Here is a 26688-nt window from a genome sequence, read left to right as displayed (position 1 = left end):
GGGGGCATTCTTTCTGAAGATAATTTGATATTACTGTAGCTAGGGGCATTCTTTCTGAAGATAATTAGATTTCATATTACTGTAGCTAGGGGGCATTCTTTCTGAAGATAATTTGATTTCATATTATTGTAGCTAGGGGGCATTGTTTCTGAAGATAATTTGATATTACTGTAGCTAGGGGCATTCTTTCTGAAGATAATTTGATATTACTGTAGCTAGGGGCATTCTTTCTGAAGATAATTTGATATTACTGTAGCTAGGGGCATTCTTTCTGAAGATAATTGTATATTACTGTAGCTAGGGGCATTCTTTCTGAAGATAATTTGATTTCATATTACTGTAGCTAGGGGCATTCTTTTAGTAGATAATTTGATATTACTGTAGCTAGGGGACATTCTTTCTGAAGATAATTTAATTTCATATTACTGTAGCTAGGGGCATTCTTTCTGAAGATAATTGTATATTACTGTAGCTAGGGGCATTCTTTCTGAAGATAATTTGATTTCATATTACTGTAGCTAGGGGCAATTCTTTCAGTAGATAATTTGATATTACTGTAGCTAGGGGACATTCTTTCTGAAGATAATTTAATTTCATATTACTGTAGCTAGGGGACATTCTTTCTGAAGATAATTTGATTTCATATTACTGTAGCTAGGGGGCATTCTTTCTGAAGATAATTTGATTTCATATTACTGTAGCTAGGGGACATTCTTTCTGAAGATAATTTGATATTACTGTAACTAGGGGGCATTCTTTCTGAAGATAATTTGATATTACTGTAGCTAGGGGCATTCTTTCTGAAGATAATTGTATATTACTGTAGCTAGGGGCATTCTTTCTGAAGATAATTTGATTTCACATTACTGTAGCTAGGGGGCATTCTTTCAGTAGATAATTTGATATTACTGTAGCTAGGGGACATTCTTTCTGAAGATAATTTGATTTCATATTACTGTAGCTAGGGGGCATTCTTTCTGAAGATAATTTGATATTACTGTAGCTAGGGGGCATTCTTTCTGAAGATAATTTGATATTACTGTAACTAGGGGGTATTCTTTCTGAAGATAATTGTATATTACTGTAGCTAGGGGGCATTCTTTCTGAAGATAATTGTATATTACTGTAGCTAGGGGGGCATTCTTTCTGAAGATAATTGTATATTACTGTAGCTAGGGGACATTCTTTCTGAAGATAATTGTATATTACTGTAGCTAGGGGCATTCTTTCTGAAGATAATTTGATATTACTGTAGCTAGGAGGCATTCTTTCTGAAGATAATTGTATATTACTGTAGCTAGGGGGCATTCTTTCTGAAGATAATTGTATATTACTGTAGCTAGGGGCATTCTTTCTGAAGATAATTGTATATTACTGTAGCTAGGGGACATTCTTTCTGAAGATAATTGTATATTACTGTAGCTAGGGGACATTCTTTCTGAAGATAATTGTATATTACTGTAGCTAGGGGGCATTCTTTCTGAAGATAATTTGATATTACTGTAGCTAGGAGGCATTCTTTCTGAAGATAATTGTATATTACTGTAGCTAGGGGCATTCTTTCTGAAGATAATTTGATTTCACATTACTGTAGCTAGGGGGCATTCTTTCAGTAGATAATTTGATATTACTGTAGCTAGGGGACATTCTTTCTGAAAATAATTTAATTTCATATTACTGTAGCTAGGGGACATTCTTTCTGAAGATAATTTCATTTCATATTACTGTAGCTAGGGTGCATTCTTTCTGAAGATAATTTGATTTCATATTACTGTAGCTAGGGAACATTCTTTCTGAAGATAATTTGATATTACTGTAACTAGGGGGCATTCTTTCTGAAGATAATTTGATATTACTGTAGCTAGGGGCATTCTTTCTGAAGATAATTGTATATTACTGTAGCTAGGGGCATTCTTTCTGAAGATAATTTGATTTCACATTACTGTAGCTAGGGGGCATTCTTTCAGTAGATAATTTGATGTTACTGTAGCTAGGGGACATTCTTTCTGAAGATAATTTAATTTGATATTACTGTAGCTAGGGGACATTCTTTCTGAAGATAATTTCATTTCATATTACTGTAGCTAGGGGGCATTCTTTCTGAAGATAATTTGATTTCATATTACTGTAGCTAGGGGGCATTCTTTCTGAAGATAATTTGATATTACTGTAACTAAGGGGCATTCTTTCTGAAGATAATTTGATATTACTGTAGCTAGGGGCATTCTTTCTGAAGATAATTGTATATTACTGTAGCTAGGGGCATTCTTTCTGAAGATAATTTGATTTCATATTACTGTAGCTAGGGGCATTCTTTCAGTAGATAATTTGATATTACTGTAGCTAGGGGACATTCTTTCTGAAGATAATTTAATTTCATATTACTGTAGCTAGGGGACATTCTTTCTGAAGATAATTTGATTTCATATTACTGTAGCTAGGGAGCATTCTTTCTGAAGATAATTTGATATTATATTACTGTAGCTAGGGGACATTCTTTCTGAAGATAATTTGATATTACTGTAGCTAGGGGCATTCTTTCTGAAGATAATTTGATATTATATTACTGTAGCTAGGGGACATTCTTTCTGAAGATAATTTGATATTACTGTAGCTAGGGGCATTCTTTCTGAAGATAATTTGATATTATATTACTGTAGCTAGGGGACATTCTTTCTGAAGATAATTTGATATTACTGTAGCTAGGGGCATTCTTTCTGAAGATAATTTGATATTATATTACTGTAGCTAGGGGACATTCTTTCTGAAGATAATTTGATATTTCTGTAGCTAGGGGCATTCTTTCTGAAGATAATTTGATATTATATTACTGTAGCTAGGGGGCATTCTTTCTGAAGATAATTGTATATTACTGTAGCTAGGGGGCATTCTTTCTGAAGATAATTAGATTTCATATTACTGTAGCTAGGGGGCATTCTTTCTGAAGATAATTTGATTTCATATTATTGTAGCTAGGGGGCATTGTTTCTGAAGATAATTTGATATTACTGTAGCTAGGGGCATTCTTTCTGAAGATAATTTGATATTACTGTAGCTAGGGGCATTCTTTCTGAAGATAATTTGATATTACTGTAGCTAGGGGCATTCTTTCTGAAGATAATTGTATATTACTGTAGCTAGGGGCATTCTTTCTGAAGATAATTTGATTTCATATTACTGTAGCTAGGGGGCATTCTTTTAGTAGATAATTTGATATTACTGTAGCTAGGGGACATTCTTTCTGAAGATAATTTAATTTCATATTACTGTAGCTAGGGGCATTCTTTCTGAAGATAATTGTATATTACTGTAGCTAGGGGCATTCTTTCTGAAGATAATTTGATTTCATATTACTGTAGCTAGGGGCAATTCTTTCAGTAGATAATTTGATATTACTGTAGCTAGGGGACATTCTTTCTGAAGATAATTTAATTTCATATTACTGTAGCTAGGGGCATTCTTTCTGAAGATAATTGTATATTACTGTAGCTAGGGGCATTCTTTCTGAAGATAATTAGATTTCATATTACTGTAGCTAGGGGGCATTCTTTCAGTAGATAATTTGATATTACTGTAGCTAGGGGACATTCTTTCTGAAGATAATTTAATTTCATATTACTGTAGCTAGGGGACATTCTTTCTGAAGATAATTTGATTTCATATTACTGTAGCTAGGGGGCATTCTTTCTGAAGATAATTTGATTTCATATTACTGTAGCTAGGGGACATTCTTTCTGAAGATAATTTGATATTACTGTAACTAGGGGCATTCTTTCTGAAGATAATTTGATATTACTGTAGCTAGGGGCATTCTTTCTGAAGATAATTGTATATTACTGTAGCTAGGGGCATTCTTTCTGAAGATAATTTGATTTCACATTACTGTAGCTAGGGGCATTCTTTCAGTAGATAATTTGATATTACTGTAGCTAGGGGACATTCTTTCTGAAGATAATTTGATTTCATATTACTGTAGCTAGGGGGCATTCTTTCTGAAGATAATTTGATATTACTGTAGCTAGGGGGCATTCTTTCTGAAGATAATTTGATATTACTGTAACTAGGGGGTATTCTTTCTGAAGATAATTGTATATTACTGTAGCTAGGGGGCATTCTTTCTGAAGATAATTGTATATTACTGTAGCTAGGGGGCATTCTTTCTGAAGATAATTGTATATTACTGTAGCTAGGGGACATTCTTTCTGAAGATAATTGTATATTACTGTAGCTAGGGGGCATTCTTTCTGAAGATAATTTGATATTACTGTAGCTAGGAGGCATTCTTTCTGAAGATAATTGTATATTACTGTAGCTAGGGGGCATTCTTTCTGAAGATAATTGTATATTACTGTAGCTAGGGGGCATTCTTTCTGAAGATAATTGTATATTACTGTAGCTAGGGGACATTCTTTCTGAAGATAATTGTATATTACTGTAGCTAGGGGACATTCTTTCTGAAGATAATTGTATATTACTGTAGCTAGGGGGCATTCTTTCTGAAGATAATTTGATATTACTGTAGCTAGGAGGCATTCTTTCTGAAGATAATTGTATATTACTGTAGCTAGGGGCATTCTTTCTGAAGATAATTTGATTTCACATTACTGTAGCTAGGGGGCATTCTTTCAGTAGATAATTTGATATTACTGTAGCTAGGGGACATTCTTTCTGAAGATAATTTGATTTCATATTACTGTAGCTAGGGGGCATTCTTTCTGAAGATAATTTGATATTACTGTAACTAGGGGGTATTCTTTCTGAAGATAATTGTATATTACTGTAGCTAGGGGGCATTCTTTCTGAAGATAATTGTATATTACTGTAGCTAGGGGGCATTCTTTCTGAAGATAATTGTATATTACTGTAGCTAGGGGACATTCTTTCTGAAGATAATTGTATATTACTGTAGCTAGGGGGCATTCTTTCTGAAGATAAGTTGATATTACTGTAGCTAGGAGGCATTCTTTCTGAAGATAATTGTATATTACTGTAGCTAGGGGGCATTCTTTCTGAAGATAATTGTATATTACTGTAGCTAGGGGCATTCTTTCTGAAGATAATTGTATATTACTGTAGCTAGGGGCATTCTTTCTGAAGATAATTTGATTTCATATTACTGTAGCTAGGGGGCATTCTTTTAGTAGATAATTTGATATTACTGTAGCTAGGGGACATTCTTTCTGAAGATAATTTAATTTCATATTACTGTAGCTAGGGGCATTCTTTCTGAAGATAATTGTATATTACTGTAGCTAGGGGCATTCTTTCTGAAGATAATTTGATTTCATATTACTGTAGCTAGGGGCAATTCTTTCAGTAGATAATTTGATATTACTGTAGCTAGGGGACATTCTTTCTGAAGATAATTTAATTTCATATTACTGTAGCTAGGGGCATTCTTTCTGAAGATAATTGTATATTACTGTAGCTAGGGGCATTCTTTCTGAAGATAATTAGATTTCATATTACTGTAGCTAGGGGCATTCTTTCAGTAGATAATTTGATATTACTGTAGCTAGGGGACATTCTTTCTGAAGATAATTTAATTTCATATTACTGTAGCTAGGGGACATTCTTTCTGAAGATAATTTGATTTCATATTACTGTAGCTAGGGGGCATTCTTTCTGAAGATAATTTGATTTCATATTACTGTAGCTAGGGGACATTCTTTCTGAAGATAATTTGATATTACTGTAACTAGGGGGCATTCTTTCTGAAGATAATTTGATATTACTGTAGCTAGGGGCATTCTTTCTGAAGATAATTGTATATTACTGTAGCTAGGGGCATTCTTTCTGAAGATAATTTGATTTCACATTACTGTAGCTAGGGGGCATTCTTTCAGTAGATAATTTTATATTACTGTAGCTAGGGGACATTCTTTCTGAAGATAATTTGATTTCATATTACTGTAGCTAGGGGGCATTCTTTCTGAAGATAATTTGATTTCATATTACTGTAGCTAGGGGGCATTCTTTCTGAAGATAATTTGATATTACTGTAACTAGGGGGTATTCTTTCTGAAGATAATTGTATATTACTGTAGCTAGGGGGCATTCTTTCTGAAGATAATTGTATATTACTGTAGCTAGGGGGCATTCTTTCTGAAGATAATTGTATATTACTGTAGCTAGGGGACATTCTTTCTGAAGATAATTGTATATTACTGTAGCTAGGGGGCATTCTTTCTGAAGATAATTTGATATTACTGTAGCTAGGAGGCATTCTTTCTGAAGATAATTGTATATTACTGTAGCTAGGGGGCATTCTTTCTGAAGATAATTGTATATTACTGTAGCTAGGGGGCATTCTTTCTGAAGATAATTGTATATTACTGTAGCTAGGGGACATTCTTTCTGAAGATAATTGTATATTACTGTAGCTAGGAGGCATTCTTTCTGAAGATAATTGTATATTACTGTAGCTAGGGGGCATTCTTTCTGAAGATAATTTGATATTACTGTAGCTAGGGGGCATTCTTTCTGAAGATAATTGTATATTACTGTAGCTAGGGGCATTCTTTCTGAAGATAATTTGATCATTACTGTAGCTAGGGGGCATTCTTTCAGTAGATAATTTGATATTACTGTAGCTAGGGGACATTCTTTCTGAAGATAATTTGATTTCATATTACTGTAGCTAGGGGCATTCTTTCTGAAGATAATTTGTATATTACTGTAGCTAGGGGGCATTCTTTCTGAAGATAATTGTATATTACTGTAGCTAGGGGGCATTCTTTCTGAAGATAATTGTATATTACTGTAGCTAGGGGCATTCTTTCTGAAGATAATTGTATATTACTGTAGCTAGGGGACATTCTTTCTGAAGATAATTGTATATTACTGTAGCTAGGGGGCATTCTTTCTGAAGATAAGTTGATATTACTGTAGCTAGGAGGCATTCTTTCTGAAGATAATTGTATATTACTGTAGCTAGGGGGCATTCTTTCTGAAGATAATTGTATATTACTGTAGCTAGGGGGCATTCTTTCTGAAGATAATTGTATATTACTGTAGCTAGGGGCATTCTTTCTGAAGATAATTTGATTTCATATTACTGTAGCTAGGGGGCATTCTTTTAGTAGATAATTTGATATTACTGTAGCTAGGGGACATTCTTTCTGAAGATAATTTAATTTCATATTACTGTAGCTAGGGGCATTCTTTCTGAAGATAATTGTATATTACTGTAGCTAGGGGCATTCTTTCTGAAGATAATTTGATTTCATATTACTGTAGCTAGGGGCAATTCTTTCAGTAGATAATTTGATATTACTGTAGCTAGGGGACATTCTTTCTGAAGATAATTTAATTTCATATTACTGTAGCTAGGGGCATTCTTTCTGAAGATAATTGTATATTACTGTAGCTAGGGGCATTCTTTCTGAAGATAATTAGATTTCATATTACTGTAGCTAGGGGGCATTCTTTCAGTAGATAATTTGATATTACTGTAGCTAGGGGACATTCTTTCTGAAGATAATTTAATTTCATATTACTGTAGCTAGGGGACATTCTTTCTGAAGATAATTTGATTTCATATTACTGTAGCTAGGGGGCATTCTTTCTGAAGATAATTTGATTTCATATTACTGTAGCTAGGGGACATTCTTTCTGAAGATAATTTGATATTACTGTAACTAGGGGGCATTCTTTCTGAAGATAATTTGATATTACTGTAGCTAGGGGCATTCTTTCTGAAGATAATTGTATATTACTGTAGCTAGGGGCATTCTTTCTGAAGATAATTTGATTTCACATTACTGTAGCTAGGGGGCATTCTTTCAGTAGATAATTTGATATTACTGTAGCTAGGGGACATTCTTTCTGAAGATAATTTGATTTCATATTACTGTAGCTAGGGGGCATTCTTTCTGAAGATAATTTGATTTCATATTACTGTAGCTAGGGGGCATTCTTTCTGAAGATAATTTGATATTACTGTAACTAGGGGTATTCTTTCTGAAGATAATTGTATATTACTGTAGCTAGGGGGCATTCTTTCTGAAGATAATTGTATATTACTGTAGCTAGGGGGCATTCTTTCTGAAGATAATTGTATATTACTGTAGCTAGGGGACATTCTTTCTGAAGATAATTGTATATTACTGTAGCTAGGGGGCATTCTTTCTGAAGATAATTTGATATTACTGTAGCTAGGAGGCATTCTTTCTGAAGATAATTGTATATTACTGTAGCTAGGGGCATTCTTTCTGAAGATAATTGTATATTACTGTAGCTAGGGGCATTCTTTCTGAAGATAATTGTATATTACTGTAGCTAGGGGACATTCTTTCTGAAGATAATTGTATATTACTGTAGCTAGGGGGCATTCTTTCTGAAGATAATTGTATATTACTGTAGCTAGGGGGCATTCTTTCTGAAGATAATTTGATATTACTGTAGCTAGGGGGCATTCTTTCTGAAGATAATTGTATATTACTGTAGCTAGGGGGCATTCTTTCTGAAGATAATTGTATATTACTGTAGCTAGGGGACATTCTTTCTGAAGATAATTGTATATTACTGTAGCTAGGGGGCATTCTTTCTGAAGATAATTTGATATTACTGTAGCTAGGAGGCATTCTTTCTGAAGATAATTGTATATTACTGTAGCTAGGGGGCATTCTTTCTGAAGATAATTGTATATTACTGTAGCTAGGGGACATTCTTTCTGAAGATAATTTGACACCAACATGTAAAACACGGCAGAGAGAGATAAGACAATGTCATGCTCCAGCATTAGCCATTTGGAAGGAGGTTGGTTTTTAGCTGAGCAGTAAGTGAAATCTGTGGGATTCTCTGAGTAAAGATAGCTCTTGAACCTATTGCTGAGAAGAAAAGGAGAAAAAAGAAGCTCAACATGTTTTCTGCGTAAAGATACTCCAAGTGTGAAACAGCAACCAAGAGAGCGAGACAGCTCTTAGAACCTACAGCTTAAGGGAAAAGGGAAAAATAAAACTACAATTGAACACTCAAATGTTAAACTACTTATTAAAGCTTGGGGTAGTGCATCAGTTGGCCATCATGTCTCTATACTTACTGGATCCTTCATCTGTCACCATCCCCAGACCTTCCGCTTTGTTCTGTCTCTCAAAGGCATTTAAGTCCAGGACACTGTAAAGGGTATGGAGATAAGACTCTGTCAGAAGGTGGGTGTAGCTGGTGCATGAAGTCAGGAGCAGGAGAGCAGAATGAGTGAGCAACATACTTTACTCAAAATAAAGGCACAAGGTAACAATACACTTGACCAACAATAAACGGTAATCAATACACACGGGTGAAAACAGCACCCATCGAAATACCAGCCATAATGTACCGAATGAACATAGAAACAATCACGCACAAAAACATGGCGGAAACAGAGGGTTAAATACATGAACATGTAATTGGGGAAAGAAACAAGGTGTGTAGAAAATATAGACAAAAACAACTGGAAAATGAAAGGTGGATCGGCGATGGCTAGAAGACCTGTGACGTCGACTGCCGAACGCCGCCCGAACAAGGAGAGGGACCGACTTCGGCGGAAGTCGTGACAGACACATTGTGAAAGAGAAATAGTACGCTAGGGATAATGAATAAGAATGACATAAACAGTGGTCATCATGTCATTGGGCATAATCAACATGCTTATCAATAAGTTACAATATTTTAATTGATCAAAAGTCTATTATCATTCCCAGGCAGTTCCCAGACGAGATCTGCCCTTTGGATTATTTGGGTGGCGTAGTCACAGTTACCTGCAGGACTGCATGAGGCCTGACAAACTCTTGAAAAAGCCTGCATCTCTTTTCTCTTTCAGATAATCCAGCATTTTCTGCAAAACAATGGAAAATAAAACTTGTGTGTTTTCATGCACAGAAACTCTTGGTAAGACGTGATGATGGAATACATCTCTGGTAATGATGTGTAACATACACAGTAATACATCTCTGGTAATGTAATGTAGTCTATCTAACCTGCTGGACCAGCACGTTGCCTCCGTTGAGGATGGAGATGCCCAGTTTGAGGGTGCAGGTCACCATAGGACCTAGTCGACCTGGGGACAAAGAGGAGTAGACTGAGCACCCAAGTAGTTAGCACAGTGCTAACCACAGATAGATGGCTAGAACGAGACTTTGATTATGGTTTGCGAGATCATTCCACTGCATGTATGGGTTCATGAGTTTGGATTAAATCTTATCTGGGGGTGAACATGCTGTGTAGTACACAAGGCTCTGAAGTCACACCTGTACTGTAGATAAAGAACATCCTCACCTTTACTGGCACTGATCATCTGTAGCACCATCTCAGCAGCCCCGCGGGCGTGGAGCCTGGCCTGCTGGTACAAGATCTTCTGTTTCTCCATCTCTTTCTCCTGTGGGCCCAAAGGGGAATGGCAGATCATATAATGGTCATATGCAATAAAAGCCAAACTGCTGTAGTCGCTGTTCATTATAAACCGGTCTCATAGTTCATACGTCGATATCTATAATCCTGAGGGGTTAAAATACACAATCAAACATAATCTTAGTGAGACATTCACACATTTCACAGGAAAGTGACAACATCAATGGTCTTCCAGCTGCTGGATACAAAAGGACAAAGCTGATGTATAGAAGATACACTACTGAAAAGTTGACTGGAACATGGCTGTCACAGTGACGATGACATTTCAACCATTGGCCAGTCTTTGTCAGCTGACACCATAGACATGGGATGTTATCAGTTGTAGCCAGTGCTGTTGATTAAAATCCTGTCTCATCTCGGTCTCATCATCCACAAGTCAGATATTTATCCAAGCTAAAGGCACAGACTGGGTTCAGACAGATTCAGACTGGGTTCAGACAGGTTCAGACTAGGTTCATACTGGGTTCAGACTAGGTTCATACTGGGTTCAGACTAGGTTCATACTGGGTTCAGACAGATTCAGACTGGGTTCAGACTAGGTTCAGACTGGGTTCAGACTGTGTTCAGATAGATTTGATTAAAAAGTATCTAAGGCTTTAAGCCTGGGGGTTAGTGATACCTCAAATGTCTTCTCTTTCCCCTCTTCCTCTTCTTCCTCCTCTTCATCCTCTGCACAACTCTGAGGAGATCGAGGAGGAACATGTTAGAGCTAGGACAACTGTGCATTAACTGATTATGAACCCACTACTTCAGTCGGATTATGAAAGTATGTGTTTACACATGCAGCCCAGTTCTGATCTTTTGTCACTAATTGAACTTTTGACCAATCAGATCAGATCTTTTGCCAATAGTTGGGCAAAAGATCAGAACTGGGCTGCCTATGTAAACGCAGCCAAAGTGTGCTCAAATTCTCAGTTGCGTACCTTTGCCATCATGTCTGCATACGCAATATATAACGGATCTTCTTCCAAGAAACTGGAGAGAATAACATATTATCCAATCATTATCATGACTTGTATCAGGTTTGTAAAGTAAATAACACAAATAAGTTAAGATCACACAATTCTTATGTATTTAAGTAAGATTTGATAAAACACTTGTTCACTAGGTTGATTGATTAATTGATCGATTGAGTGATTGGTTGATTGACTCACTGTCAAAATAAAAGGTTAAATAAAAAAAACATTGGTTGATTGCAGTGATGTAAAGTACTTAAGTTAAAATATACTGCTCAAAAAAATGAAGGGAACACTTAAACAACACAATGTAACTCCAAGTCAATCACACTTCTGTGAAATCAAACTGTCCACTTAGGAAGCAACACTAATTGACAATACATTTCACATGCTGTTGTGCAAATGGAATAGACAACAGGTGGAAATTATAGGCAATAAGCAAGACACCCCCAATAAAGGAGTGGTTCTACAGGTGGAGACCACAGACCACTTCTCAGTTCCTATGCTTCCTGGCTGATGTTTTGGTCACTTTTGAATGCTGGCGGTGCTTTCACTCTAGTGGTAGCATGAGGCGGAGTCTACAACCCACACAAGTGGCTCAGGTAGTGCAGCTCATCCAGGATGGCACATCAATGCGAGCTGTGACAAGAAGGTTTGCTGTGTCTGACAGCGTAGTGTCCATAGCATGGAGGCGCTACCAGGAGACAGGCCAGTACATCAGGAGACGTGGAGGAGGCCGTAGGAGGGCAACAACCCAGCAGCAGGACCGCTACCTCCGCCTTTGTGCAAGGAGGAGCAGGATGAGCACTGCCAGAGCCCTGCAAAATTACCTCCAGCAGGCCACAAATGTGCATGTGTCTGCTCAAACAGTCAGAAACAGACTCCATGAGGGTGGTATGAGGGCCCGACGTCCACAGGTGGGGGTTGTGCTTACAGCCCAACACCGTGCAGGACGTTTGGCATTTGCCAGAGAACACCAAGATTGGCAAATTCGCCACTGGCGCCCTGTGCTCTTCACAGATGAAAGCAGGTTCACACTGAGCACGTGACAGACGTGACAGAGTCTGGAGACGCCGTGGAGAACGTTCTGCTGCCTGCAACATCCTCCAGCATGACCGGTTTGGCGGTGGGTCAGTCATGGTGTGGGGTGGCATTTCTTTGGGGGGCTGCACAGCCCTCCATGTGCTCGCCAGAGGTAGCCTGACTGCCATTAGGTACCGAGATGAGATCCTCAGACCCCTTGTGAGACCATATGCTGGTGCGGTTGGCCCTGGGTTCCTCCTAATGCAAGACAATGCTAGACCTCATGTGGCTGGAGTGTGTCAGCAGTTCCTGCAAGAGGAAGGCATTGATGCTATGGACTGGCCCGCCCGTTCCCCAGACCTGAATCCAATTGAGCACATCTGGGACATCATGTCTCGCTCCATCCACCAACGCCACGTTGCACCACAGACTGTCCAGGAGTTGGCGGATGCTTTAGTCCAGGTCTGGGAGGAGATCCCTCAGGAGACCATCTGCCACCTCATCAGGAGCATGCCCAGGCGTTGTAGGGAGGTCATACAGGCACGTGGAGGCCACACACACTACTGAGCCTCAATTTGACTTGTTTTAAGGACATTACATCAAAGTTGGATCAGCCTGTAGTGTGGTTTTCCACTTTAATTTTGAGTGTGACTCCAAATCCAGACCTCCATGGGTTGATAAATTGGATTTCCATTGATTATTTTTGTGTGATTTTGTTGTCAGCACATTCAACTATGTAAAGAAAAAAGTATTTAATAAGATTATTTCTTTCATTCAGATCTAGGATGTGTTGTTTAAGTGTTCCCTTTATTTTTTTGAGCAGTGTACTTTAAAGTACTACTTAAATAGTTATTTGGTGTATCTGTACTTTACTATTTATATTTTTGACAACTTTTACTTTTACTTCACTACATTCCTAAAGAAAAGGATGTACTTTTTACTCCATACATTTTCCCTGACACCCAATAGTACACATTACATTTTGAATGATTACTGTTGCAGGACAGACAATTGTCCAATTCGCACACTTATCAAGAGAATATCCCTGGTCATCCCTACTGCCACTGATCTGGTGGACTCACTAAACACAAATGCTCTGTTTGTAAATGATGTCTGAGTGTTGGAGTGTGACCCTGGCTATCCGTAAATAAATAAAAAACAAGAAAATTCTGTAGGAATTTTAAATTTTATTCAGACTTTTACTTTTACTTTTCATAAGTATATTTAATCAACTACATTTACTTTTGATACTTAAGTATATTTAAAACCAAATACTTTAAAACGTTTACTGTAGTAGTATTTTACTGGCTCACTGTCACTTTTACTTAAGTCATTTTCTACTAAGGTATCTTTACTTTTACTCAAGTATGAGTATTGGGTACTTTTTACACCACTGGTTGATTGGTCATTCCCTCCTACCTTCTCTCTGTGAGGGCGTTGTGGCTAAAGTGAAGGATAAGCTGATGAAGAGGGTCTGGCTGAATCTCAACCTCCTCCTCTTCCTCCTCCTCCACGATCTTCATTGGGGTTTTCTACACAGACAATCCGCAAGAGACTGGGGTTAGCTCTGTTCTGAACCTGGCCTTGCCACTAGAGACTACACCCTGCTGGTTAAATACAGGGGTTAGCTCTGTTCTGAACCTGGCCTTCCCACTAGAGACTACACCCTGCTGGTTAAATACAGGGGTTAGCTCTGTTCTGAACCTGGCCTTTCCACTAGAGACTACACCCTGCTGGTTAAATACAGGGGTTAGCTCTGTTCTGAACCTGGCCTTACCACTAGAGACTACACCTTGCTGGTTAAATACAGGGGTTAGCTCTGTTCTGAACCTGGCCTTTCCACTAGAGACTACACCCTGCTGGTTAAATACAGGGGTTAGCTCTGTTCTGAACCTGGCCTTTCCACTAGAGACTACACCCTGCTGGTTAAATACAGGGGTTAGCTCTGTTCTGAACCTGGCCTTTCCACTAGAGACTACACCCTGCTGGTTAAATACAGGGGTTAGCTCTGTTCTGAACCTGGCCTTTCCACTAGAGACTACACCCTGCTGGTTAAATACAGGGGTTAGCTCTGTTCTGAACCTGGCCTTCCCACTAGAGACTACACCCTGCTGGTTAAACCATGTTATTTACTCACCACTCAACATCGATCACATTATCACATTAGTTATTCAGCATAGCTTCAAGCCATTACCTTTTGGACGATGTCCAACGTTTCTGAACTCTGAGTCAGAGAGGTTGGCTAATGGGTTGTTTAACACGCCATGCATGATCATGCCCATTATAGTCACACTGTTTATGGAACAACCCATGTTTATGGAACAACCCATGTTTATGGAACAACCCATGCTGGCATGCTCAGATGTGGGCTGCAAGGGTGGTAGTGATGCAGGATCAGGATTTTACTGATGATTGTATCCATGAGAAGGACAGGATAGGGACACTGTCAAATGAATGGACCAGAGTATTGTTCAGTAGGGCACACCGTAGGAAAACTTTTTGAAAACATAACTGTGTTCTAAGTACAGGGAATTCCTCTCCTTTTCACTCAGTTTCAAAATGTTGTCTTCCTACTGATCAAGACCCATCATTGAAAAAGCTGTATCTGTATCTGTGTGTTAGAGATGTCAACGATGAGTATAATGTCAAAATATGTTTGTTACTCACCAAATATGTACTTCCAAGAAATGTCTAAATAAAACTGTACAAGTAATCTAACATGCGCCTATTTGGCAGCTGAAATGTACTGAGTTGGTGTAGACTTCCGAACCGTACAGTATGACAGTCATAAGTGATTTACATTGGAGGTGACGAACAGGCCTTTTTTTCCCAGTTGCTTTTACATTTTCATTTAGACCTTTTTTGGAAGCACATACCGGCCGTAACGGGAGTAAATGAAGATAGTCGCTCAGCAAAACTCCATATTTGGTGAGTAAGGAATGTATTTTGACATTATAAAGCTTGCAGAGCTGTCTAATGGGAGTTTGAATCGGAAATTCCTGGGAGTTAAAGAGGAGACCCGTCATACTCACCGTCGACATCTACAGATACTGGGCCAGCAGACTACTATGGTCCAACAGATACTGTACTACTAAATGCAGTGTGTGGACAATGATGATGATGATGTGGTATTACATCGTTGCCTGCTCTTGTACATTCTTCCCCCTTGTCATGTTTTATGACATTATGCAGTACTGTATAAATATGTCTATCTTCCTTACAGCTGTACAACTATATATTTACAGTGAGATCAATGAATTTTTGATACTTGTCACAATACTGTATGAATCCAGACTGAGGTGTGCTCGAGCATGCTACCCGAAGACTTCACTTGATCACTTCAACATCAATCACTACAGACTTACAGTTACAGCAGAGACCGTACCGTACAACATCTAAATGGTTGGGTCGACGTCAGACATCAAACACTTAACACCTAATGAGGGCTTTAGCTGCCCCTCTTACCACAGTAGTAGTAGTAGTAGTGGTGAGATAGCCCATGCCGTAGCCTGTTTTTCTAGCCACGTGCTTTGCTGCGGAGACAGAGCCATCGCTGCCACTGAGTCTCCTGAGGTTGAGCCTGTCATGTCTGTCAAGGCTCTGCCGGTAGCGAGCCACAAAGCTAGAGAGAGCGCGGGGGCCTCGGGAACCTCTGGGGGCCCAAGGCGAGGTCCCCATACCCAGGCGGACCGGGAAGCGATCCCGATCCCGAAGTTTGACGGCGGGCATCGTGCTCAAGAGGCAGTCGGCGGAGAGGGCTGGTAGGGGTGCGGTGCCAACACAGGGCACAGGGGGCAAGGCTGAGGCTAGGGCTGAGGTGGTGGCAGACACCACCGCAATATGCCCAGTACTTACTGCTAGGTCCTGCACTAGCCTCTCCTCAAAGGAGTACTCCTCTGTCTCTATCCATAGTCTCACATAGCCCAACACGAAGAGATTAATAGAACGATGCCTAGGGAAGGAGGGAGGAGAGGAGAGGGAGAAGGGGAGTGGAAGATGGGAGAATGAGATTAAGGTGTGTCCAAGTAGATTTTGGAAGAGGGAGGAGTAAGGAGGGAGAGATGTGAGGGTGTAACAGGAAGGAAGAGCATTCCAGGGTGGTGATTGGTCTATATGGGAGCTGGCTCTTCTGACTGGTCATCCTTGATGGCTTAATTAGCATACAGAAACTGGCTGAGGATGTGGTTAAAACTATATCTAAAAACACTGAACACTGTATTCAAATATTATTTCAGTTAATAAATGATACATAAAGCTAAAAAAAAAAAATTCAGAATGTTTCTCAAATCACATGAGACAAAACATTACATGATTCTAGGACATAATGACAATGATGATCTTTATGTAAACAAGCAAAATGCTTCCTGGATTGCTCATTGATTGACCACTGATTGGTTGTTAGCTGAGGCTGACCAATCAGAATCAACAGTGCAGTAAACTGGAGGTAGGTTGTGGTAGGTGCAGTAGGTAGGTGGTGTTGACTGTTCGGTCAGCCCATAGTCTGGAGGATAAGATGGAGAGGGGAGAGATGAAGCATTCACCTAGCCTGGGTGCCAGTCTGTTTGCCATGACAATTCCACAAGGAGAGAACAGCAACAGACTGACACTCAGGCTAGCATTCAGCCTGGACGTCTCACATTACCGTTAGTACGGAGAACAGGTGGTCAAAATTTGATTCAGCGAACGCCTTTTCCAGCCAAACGTACCGATAGCCGTTCAGGAAGTAATTGTTAATTTTGTATCTGAGGAAAAAGGTGTTGTAGGTGGTGTGCAACAGAGAGAAATAACAAAGAGGAAGGACAAGGTTAGGGATGTGGAGAGGGAGATAGAGTGTGGATACATTAGTTACAGCATGCCACCAACTTTACCGAGAGATAACAGAGATACAGGACTGGAACGTCACGTTTGATTTGATGGAGACAATAACACCATGTATGACGACTGAGGACTTTTTTTCTGGGGATAGTTGTCACAGTTACAAAGTCTCAAACTCATATTCCTTTTACGTATCTCATTTAGTTGACAGAGACAATTTAGGCCTCCAGTTTTTCCATCAGTGTACCTCTAATTGTCATGAGTAGTATGTAAGTGTGATAGAAGCCTGTCTTACCTGGGGAGGTTGTAGAGAGGAGCCATGCGGAAGCAGGCCACCACGGCACGTTTACGCTGTTTGGACAGCAGCTTCTGGAACACACACTTCTTCATCCTCAGAGGCTGCTCCACCTAGAGGTCAAAACATTACGTCTTACGGACATTACGTCTTAAAACATTATGTCTCAAAACATTACCTCTCAAAACATTACGTCTTAAAACATTACGTCTTATGGACATTACGTCTCAAAACATTACGTCTTAAAACATTACGTCTTACGGACATTACGTCTTAAAACATTACGTCTACGAACATTATGTCTCAAAACATTACGTCTTAAAACATTATGTCTCAAAACATTACGTCTCAAAACATTACGTCTTACGGACATTATGTCTCAAAACATTAAGTCTCAAAACATTAAGTCTCAAAACATTACGTCTTTAAACATTACGTCTCAAAACATTACGTCTCAAAACATTATGTCTCAAAACATTACGTCTCAAAACATTTCGTCTTAAAACATTATGTCTCAAAACATTATGTCTCAAAACATTACGTCTTAAAACATTACGTCTTAAAACATTACGTCTTACGGACATTACGTCTTAAAACATTACGTCTTACGGACATTACGTCTTACGGACATTACGTCTTAAAACATTACGTCTTAAAACATTACGTCTTATAGACATTACGTCTCACAACATTACGTCTCACAACATTACGTCTCACAACATTACGTCTCACAACATTACGTCTCACAACATTACGTCTTACGGACATTACGTCTTACGGACAATACGTCTTAAAACATTACGTCCTAAAACATTACGTCTTACAAAAATATTTTCTTCTGTGGATGTAAATTCCTCAAACAGAATCTAAGGTAAATTTCGGTGTTCCTCAATGCTTAGTTCCCGGACCACTATTGTTTTCATCACATTTGGTGTTTGCTCAGAAACAGTGTCACATGTCAACAGCTAGCTGAAGGACACACAACTGTACATTTCATTGAAACATGATGAAGCTCCACAATCTGTCTGCAATCCACCATTTGATTGTTATAATCCACACTTTGACTGTTATAATCCACACTTTGACTGCTATAATTGTATTACTAAATCCTTATTCTGTACTTTGTATTTGATGCTGTGTTTGTAAACAGGGCACCCTTGTAAAAGAGACATACGTCTCAGTGGGAAAATCATGTAATCACGTAGTAAACAACAGACTTTATAGAATGGTAACTGTTGACTGTAGGGTACCTGCTCCAGGTGGAAGACTGCAGCAGAGATGCTTTGTATTCTGTCCACAGTTTGTTCTGGGTCTGCATGTTCCTCACTCCCCACCACCACCACATCCTTATACAGGTTCATCTGCCACTGCACTGCCAGGTCATCAGACTTTAAAAACACACGCGCACACACATTCAGCGTTAGACATGTTATACTTTGTCCATTTATAATGTTAAATTATTTAAACATAAGAACAACAACATATGTTTTTTTCAGTTGGTGTCACTGAAACTACGTCAATTTTTTTTTTACTACAAGCGCTGCTGCATCTGAGTGTCCTGGTCTGCTGAATACACATGAAGGAGTAATGCAGAGGTTACAGACCACACTTTCCTGGGCCACAGAGAAATGACCAGGGGAGATACAAAGTACACACTGTGTGGAATAACAGATCAATTTACATTTCCCAAGCCTACCTTGTCCTGAAGATGTAGGTTCTCACGCAAGTGATCCTTCACCTCATCGTCTGTGTCTTTCTGTTGGAGGGAAACAGGATGGAGTGAGAAATTACTCTCAGTGAGAGAGTGGGTTAAAAACATTCCAAAATGGCTGGGGATAGGCCTGGATATCTGTGAATACAAACGTAGCGTGATCACACATCAATACGCTACTTCACATGATCATTGAAGACTTTAGGAATATGATAGTACTGTAACTCACCAGACTGTATCTTATCTTGACCAGTGAGATGAGCTCCTGGTCTCCAGGGTTAGAGGGATAATGTAGCATAACTCACCAGACTGTATCTTATCTTGGCCAGTGAGATGAGCTCCTGGTCTCCAGGGTTAGAGGGATAATGTAGTATAACTCACTAGACTGTATCTTATCTTGGCCAGTGAGATGAGCTCCTGGTCTCCAGGGTTAGAGGGATAATGTAGTATAACTCACCAGACTGTATCTTATCTTGGCCAGTGAGATGAGCTCCTGGTCTCCTGGGGTGCACATGTTGAGTCCGATGGGCAGCATCTTCTTCAGTGCGGCTACGATCAGAGAGGTCTGGACAGAGTATAACTCTCCACGCCGCTTCTTGTGCTTCCTATCCTGGTCACCACCTGACTGTGGAGAGACAGACAGGGAGAGAGAGAGAGAATACTCGGTTTTTCAGAAATCCTGGTTGGAAGATTCCTGGAATTGTGAGGGAATAAGCAGGTATATCTGGAAGCCTCCACCAGGATTTCCAGAAAACCACAGGGAGAGCGCTTCTGCGAATGTCTTTCTTTACTCACTACTAGCTAAACTAACTCCTGCTCCGGCCTCACCTTGGACATCTTGGTCTTATGTTCCCCAGTCAAGAAAGACAGGTTGTTGATTTCATTCTGAACCACAAAGTTCTGCTCTTCCCTTTTGAAGTTCTGTCGACGGGTCAGTAAAGAAGGAAAGAAACAAGAAGAATCTTCAAACAGAACTTGAAAATAAATGAACATACTGTATGTAGTATTCTAATGTGAAAAGTCTTACGTGTGATTTGCACCACAGAATGAAGATCTCCGCCACCATGGTGAAGAGCTCGTTGGACTGAGCATCAGGCCTCTTCAACCATCTGGACCTGGTGGGAGTTTGACAGATGTTTTCATGAGAAGTGGACTAAAGAAGAGGCGTGGCCATAGTAACCATCTGTTGTGATATGTAGCCTAGATCCCAAGATATGCTCCCCTGGAGAATCTGCAGGTAGCAATCCCAAATAAGAAAGATTGGAACCATGTTATCTCACTATGATCTCCTGAAATAAATAAAGGACAAATAAAAATCAAATACATCTAATTCCATACAAGTACAGTACACGGTGTCATTCTAAATGAATTCAGTGAACATTTTTTTAAGGCCTGCAGATTTCCCAGAACCTAAACAACAGATGTGTGTGTTGGAAAGGCTGGCTGGGTTATACTACCTGTTGTTGTCCACATAGCGGATGAGCATTGGGTAGAAGGCGTACAGGTCTCTACAGAGGACAGCAAACTCATCCAGAATGAGAAGCTCAGCTTCCTGAGTGTCTCCTTTAATGTCAGCCTTCAGCAGCTCCTCCTCTGCTACCACCTGGGGTTATAATATAGTAATAACACAGTTATAAGACGTAATAACATAGTTAACACCTTTACAACATAGTAATAACAGAAGCTCAGCTTCCTGAGTGTCTCCTTTAATGTCAGCCTTCAGCAGCTCCTCCTCTGCCACCACCTGGGGTTATAATATAGTAATAACACAGTTATAACACATAATAACATAGTTAACACCTTTACAACATAGTAATAACAGAAGCTCAGCTTCCTGAGTGTCTCCTTTAATGTCAGCCTGCAGCAGCTCCTCCTCTGCCACCACCTGGGGTTATAATATAGTAATAACACAGTTATAACACATAATAACATAGTTAACAGCTTTACAACATAGTAATAACAGAAGCTCAGCTTCCTGAGTGTCTCCTTTAATGCCAGCCTTCAGCAGCTCCTCCTCTGCCACCACCTGGGGTTATAATATAGTAATAACACAGTTATAACACATAATAACATAGTTAACGCCTTTACAACATAGTAATAACAGAAGCTCGGTTTCCTGAGTGTCTCCTTTAATGTCAGCCTTCAGCGGCTCCTCCTCTATCGCTCCCTGGGGTTATAATATAGTAATAACACAGTTATAACACATAATAACATAGTTAACACCTTTACAACATAGTAATAACAGAAGCTCAGCTTCCTGAGTGTCTCCTTTAATGTCAGCCTTCAGCGGCTCCTCCTCTATCGCCCCCTGGGGTCAGGGAATTACGAAATCACTCAAGTGTTTTCCTTAATGGCCGTGCGCTAGCCTTGCTGTACTGCCAAGTCTTGTCATTGTCACGCCGAACAATAACATAGGAGTTGGCAGGTTCGCATTGGGATTCAAGCTAGTTGTGTGATTGATTCTTGTGCATGATTCATAGAAAATTAAAACAAACAAATGGACAGAAGTCCAAAGAATATGTTTCAATTCCTCTCATCTCACCTTGACTGTCTTTTTCCTGAGTTTCTCCAGAGTGGGCAGGAAGTGACTCTTCAGGAGGTCCGCTGCAGCCTTACAGATGATTGGCTGGGAGTAGACTGCAATGATACAGATAAAACCAATCAGATTTTGTCTCACTGAGGAGTTGTTACACTACACTCCCAAAAAGTTGAATTTCACTTTGATTAAAAGAGTTCGGCTGGCAATGCTACGACCACAGCTTTGTGTTTATTATTCACCATCATCACAATGCCCACCAAACATGACCAACTCGGTTCAAACTCGGGTTTTCTGCATGCAATGAGACTGTATTAGCCCATTGAGCAAAAGCCTACCCACTGGGCACAGACATCAATTCAACATCTATTCCACGTTGGTTCAACGTAATCACATTGAAATGACATGGAAACAACGTTGATTCTACCAGTGTTTGCCCAGTGGGTAGGCATTGACTCAGGGAGTTAACGCAAGTCTTCAGGTCTAAGGCAAGGTTCCTCAAAACACGAGTGTTGTTCACCAAAACCTCCTCTGTGCCACGTTAGCCCTGAGGTAATAATAACCCAGCATCCCACCTGCGATCCTCTTCATCCAGGGAGCATCATCGATGCCCAGGTTGTTGTTGAGGATCTTGAGGATGTTCCCCAAGATGATGCTGAGGTGGTGGGAGCACACGGTGGTGCAGCAGGCTGTGTGTGGAGCAGAGTTCTCTGTTCCTCTCTCCCACCAATAGGACAAGTAGTTACACAACATGGGCAGGATCACCTCAATCACCTGGAGGGAATGGGGATGGGACGGCACCATATTAAGCGCTAACCACAATATTAAGCAATATCACCATTATCAGAATATTAAGCTATACCACGTAATGCCATCGTGCCAGAGATGATGTTAATCAAGGTGTTGCAGTCAATCAAGGCTCCAGCTTTAATGAGTTCCTTTGTGTTGAAACAGAGGGGAGGAGCATCCGGCATCGTGGTGAAAATAAATGGTAGTACATTCTCTGTGTTCTATCGCACGTGCAACAATGTCAGACGAAGAAAACTGTGTTCGTTGTAACAAGTAACGTCTTTGTTGTTGTAATATCGCAAACGAACGCGACAGTTTCACCGCTGAGGATTCCAGCTTTAAAATAGGGTTCACTGTCCAAAAAAGCTCTCTTGTAATATAAACAGATATAGTGATAACAGCAGTCCAAGCCCTCCTGACCTGTGGCATCTCTGTGTAGCGTGCTCCAGACTCTGAGATGTCGTTGATGTCCTTCAGCAGGCGATCCAGACGAGGCATGTCTGAACACATCTCCTCCACAGAGTCAGGCATACTCAAGACTACACAGAGAACAACACACAGTTAGCCATACACCGTTAATAAACATAGGGCTGGTTTCCCAGACATTGATGAAGCCTGGTCCTGGACTAAAATGCATGGTCTAGGACTAGGCCCTGTGTCCAGGAAAATGGCCCTTACAGTAGAACTAAGGATGTAGTGGAGGTCAATGTAAGGGCATACAGGTTGTAGTCAAGCATAGATTGGTCCTGATAAATTGGTAGTGTTATGATTCAGTATTGCGACTGCAAAGTAGTGACTTACTGGCCCTCTCTCGCTGTGTCTTGGTGTTGAAGACAGACAGGGGGTTGTGAGCATTGAGATCAGGCTCCAGGAAAGCTACAGGCATGGCTCCTACCAGGGTGGCCAGACACTCTCCTAGGGCTGGTAGGTGCCTGGAGGGAATACACACAGAGACATTAACACACACAGAGACATTAACACACACAGAGACATTAACACACGCAGAGACATTAACACACACAGAGACATTAACACACACAGAGACATTAACACACACAGAGACATTAACACAAACAGAGACATTAATACACTGAGAGAAATTGATGATAAAATTATTGTGGGAGCTGTCTTGTTAGACTTCAGTGCAGCTTTGACATTATCGATCATAGTCAGCTGCTGGAAACACTTGTGTTATGGCTTTACACCCCCTGCTATAATGTGGATAAAGAGTTACTTGTCTATCAGAACACAGAGGGTGTTCTTTAATGGAAGCCTTTCAAATATAATCCAGTTAGAATCAGGAATTCCCCAGGGTAGCTGTTTAGGCCCCTTGCTTTTTTCAATTTTTACTAACGACATGCCACTGACTTGGAGTAAAGCCAGAGTGTCTATGTATGCGGATGGCTCAACACTATACACGTCAGCTACTACAGCGACTGAAATGACTGCAACACTCAACAAAGAGCTGCAGTTGGTTTCAGAGTGGGTGGCAAGGAATAAGTTAGCCCTAAATATTTCTAAAACTAAAAGCTTTGTATTTGGAACAAAACGCTCACTAAAACCTAAACCTAAACTAAATCTTGTAATAAATAATGTGGAAATTGAGATGACTAAACTGCTTGGAGTAACCCTAGATTGTAAACTGTCATGGTCAAAACATATTGATGCAGTAGTAGCTAAGATGGGGAGAAGTCTGTCTATAATAAAGCGATGCTCTGCCTTCTTAACAACACTATCAACAAGGCAGGTCCTACAGGCCCTAGTTTTGTCACACCTTGACTACTGTTCAGTCGTGTGGTCAGGTGCCACAAAAAAGGACTTAGGACAATTGCAATTGGCTCAGAACAGGGCTGGCCCTTGGATGTACACAGAGAGCTAATATTAATAATATGCATGTCAATCTCTCCTGGCTGAAAGTGGAGGAGAGATTGACTTCATCACTACTTTTATTTGTGAGAGGTATTGACAAGTTGAATGCACCGAGCTGTCTGTCTAAACTACTTGCACACAGCTCAGACACCCATGCATACCCCACAAGCCATGCCAAGAGGTCTCTTCACAGTCCCCAAGTCCAGAACAGACTATGGGAGACACAGTACCACATAGAGCCATGACTACATGGAACTCTATTCCACATCAAGTGACTGACGCAAGCAGTAAAATAAGATATGAAAAACAGATAAAAATACACCTTATGGAACAGCGGGGATTGTGAAGCAACACAAACATTGACACACACACACACACACACACACACACACACACACACACACACACACACACACACACACACACACACACACACACACACACACACACACACACACACACACACACACACACACACACACGGATTTAGTACTGTAGGTATGTGGTAGTGGTGGAGTAGGGGCCTGAGGGCACACAGTGTGTTGTGAAATCTGTGAATGTATTGTAATGTTTTTAAAATGGTATAATTTTGCTGATCCCCAGGAAGAGTAGCTGCTGCTTTGGCAGCAGCTAATGGGGATCCATAATAAATACAATACAATACACACAGAGACATTAACACACACACAGCGATTAATACACACAGACATACACATTTACAGTAGACATGAGTACTTTGCTGTTCCGTAGCACTCTGAAGGAGAGACTTGGAGGACAATGGAATTCAATTAAAAAAAGTGTCTTTATTGCTAAAAGTAGAACCAGCATGTTTTGGCTTTTATTTTCTTTATTATTTACCTTCACTTACAGCACTCAAGCGTGATTTAGAGCACACCACAGTTCAGACATTGTGATTTTTCTAGTCAGTGTTGGATGATGTTCTCCTTCTCCAATTATCCAGAGAGATTTAATCACTCTCATTCCATCTCCTACTCCTACAGTACCTCCTTAGATGTGATGAGGCCTCATACCTCTCCATGAAGATGTGTTTCCCCGTGCCCAATGAGTAGAGACACGTCACAATGCGATAGCACGACAGCTGGACATCATCCACTGGAAAAGGCAACACACACAGGTCAGATTTCCTAGCAATACTAGGACCCCCAGCCATTCCCGCAACCTCTCCTCGGGACCCCCAGCTGTTCCCAAACCTCTCCTCGGAACCCCCAGCCATTCCAAACCTCTCCTCTGCGACCCCCAGCCATTCCAAACCTCTCCTCGGGACCACCAGCCGTTCCCGCAACCTCTCCTCTGGGCACCCCCAGCAGTTCCCGCAACCTCTCTTCGGAGACCCCCAGCCGTTCCCAAACCTCTCCCCGGGACTCCCAGCCATACCAAATCTCTCTTCGGAGACCCCCAGCCGTTCCTAAACCTCTCCTCGGGACCCCCAGATGTTTCATAATTTAGTTTTAGCCCTGAACTAGCTGACCTGATTCAACTAATCAAGGGCTTGATAATCAGTTGACAAGTTGAATCAGGTGTGCTTGTTCTGGAATAGATCAAATACATGGAACAGCTGGGGGTCTCCGAGGAGAGGTTTGGGAACGGTTGGGGGTCTCCGAGGAGAGGTTTGGGAACGGCTGGGGGTCTCCGAGGAGAGGTTTGGAACGGCTGGGGGTCCCCGAGGAGAGGTTTGGAATGGCTGGGGGTCCCAGAGGAGAGGTTTGGAATGGCTGTGGGTCCCAGAGGAGAGGTTTGGAATGGCTGGGGGTCGCAGAGAAGAGGTTTGGAATGGCTGGGGGTCGCAGAGAAGAGGTTTGGAATGGCTGTGGGTCCCAGAGGAGAGGTTTGGAATGGCTGGGGGTCTCTGAGGAGAGGTTTGGGAACGGCTGGGGGTCTCCGAGGAGAGGTTTGGGAACGGCTGGGGGTCCCAGAGGAGAGGTTTGGAATGGCTGGGGGTCCCAGAGGAGAGGTTTGGAATGGCTGGGGGTCCCAGAGGAGAGGTTTGGAATGGCTGTGGGTCCCAGAGGAGAGGTTTGGAATGGCTGGGGGTCTCTGAGGAGAGGTTTGGGAACGGCTGGGGGTCCCAGAGGAGAGGTTTGGAACGGCTGGGGGTCTCCGAGGAGAGGTTTGGAATGGCTGGGGGTCTCTGAGGAGAGGTTTGGAATGGCTGGGGGTCCCTGAGGAGAGGTTTGGAATGGCTGGGGGTCCCAGAGGAGAGGTTTGGAATGGCTGGGGGTCCCAGAGGAGAGGTTTGGAATGGCTGGGGGTCCCAGAGGAGAGGTTTGGAATGGCTGGGGGTCCC

The 26688-nt window shown here is 40.8% G+C and overlaps 1 protein-coding gene across 5 annotated transcripts in view; it reads right to left on the bottom strand.

Moving 5' to 3' along the window:
- Window positions 1-26688, bottom strand: part of LOC106608253 (ryanodine receptor 3) — a 288745-nt gene that overhangs the window by 47575 nt on the left and 214482 nt on the right. For all 5 annotated transcript variants that reach the window (XR_006770345.1, XM_045721102.1, XM_045721103.1 and 2 more), the window contains 20 exons: window positions 25415-25496; window positions 23316-23446; window positions 22935-23053; window positions 22301-22499; window positions 21732-21826; window positions 20647-20792; window positions 20217-20304; window positions 20018-20110; window positions 19647-19814; window positions 19175-19234; window positions 18729-18866; window positions 17479-17591; window positions 16224-16320; window positions 13788-13900; window positions 11313-11364; window positions 11009-11068; window positions 10258-10357; window positions 9960-10039; window positions 9741-9817; window positions 9044-9117 (listed from right to left, as the gene is read on the bottom strand). Coding sequence is in view for 4 of the 5 variants with exons in the window: in XM_045721102.1 (XP_045577058.1) it covers window positions 9044-9117; window positions 9741-9817; window positions 9960-10039; window positions 10258-10357; window positions 11009-11068; window positions 11313-11364; window positions 13788-13900; window positions 16224-16320; window positions 17479-17591; window positions 18729-18866; window positions 19175-19234; window positions 19647-19814; window positions 20018-20110; window positions 20217-20304; window positions 20647-20792; window positions 21732-21826; window positions 22301-22499; window positions 22935-23053; window positions 23316-23446; window positions 25415-25496 (2085 nt within the window). In the remaining variant the exon portion in view is untranslated. The remainder of the gene's footprint in view (window positions 1-9043; window positions 9118-9740; window positions 9818-9959; window positions 10040-10257; window positions 10358-11008; window positions 11069-11312; window positions 11365-13787; window positions 13901-16223; window positions 16321-17478; window positions 17592-18728; window positions 18867-19174; window positions 19235-19646; window positions 19815-20017; window positions 20111-20216; window positions 20305-20646; window positions 20793-21731; window positions 21827-22300; window positions 22500-22934; window positions 23054-23315; window positions 23447-25414; window positions 25497-26688) is intronic.

The sequence above is a fragment of the Salmo salar genome, chromosome ssa06, assembly GCF_905237065.1.
Source record: "Salmo salar chromosome ssa06, Ssal_v3.1, whole genome shotgun sequence".
Lineage (NCBI taxonomy): Eukaryota > Metazoa > Chordata > Actinopteri > Salmoniformes > Salmonidae > Salmo > Salmo salar.
Note: the sequence above shows the minus strand (reverse complement) of the source record. Positions and strands in the feature narration are given on the sequence as shown.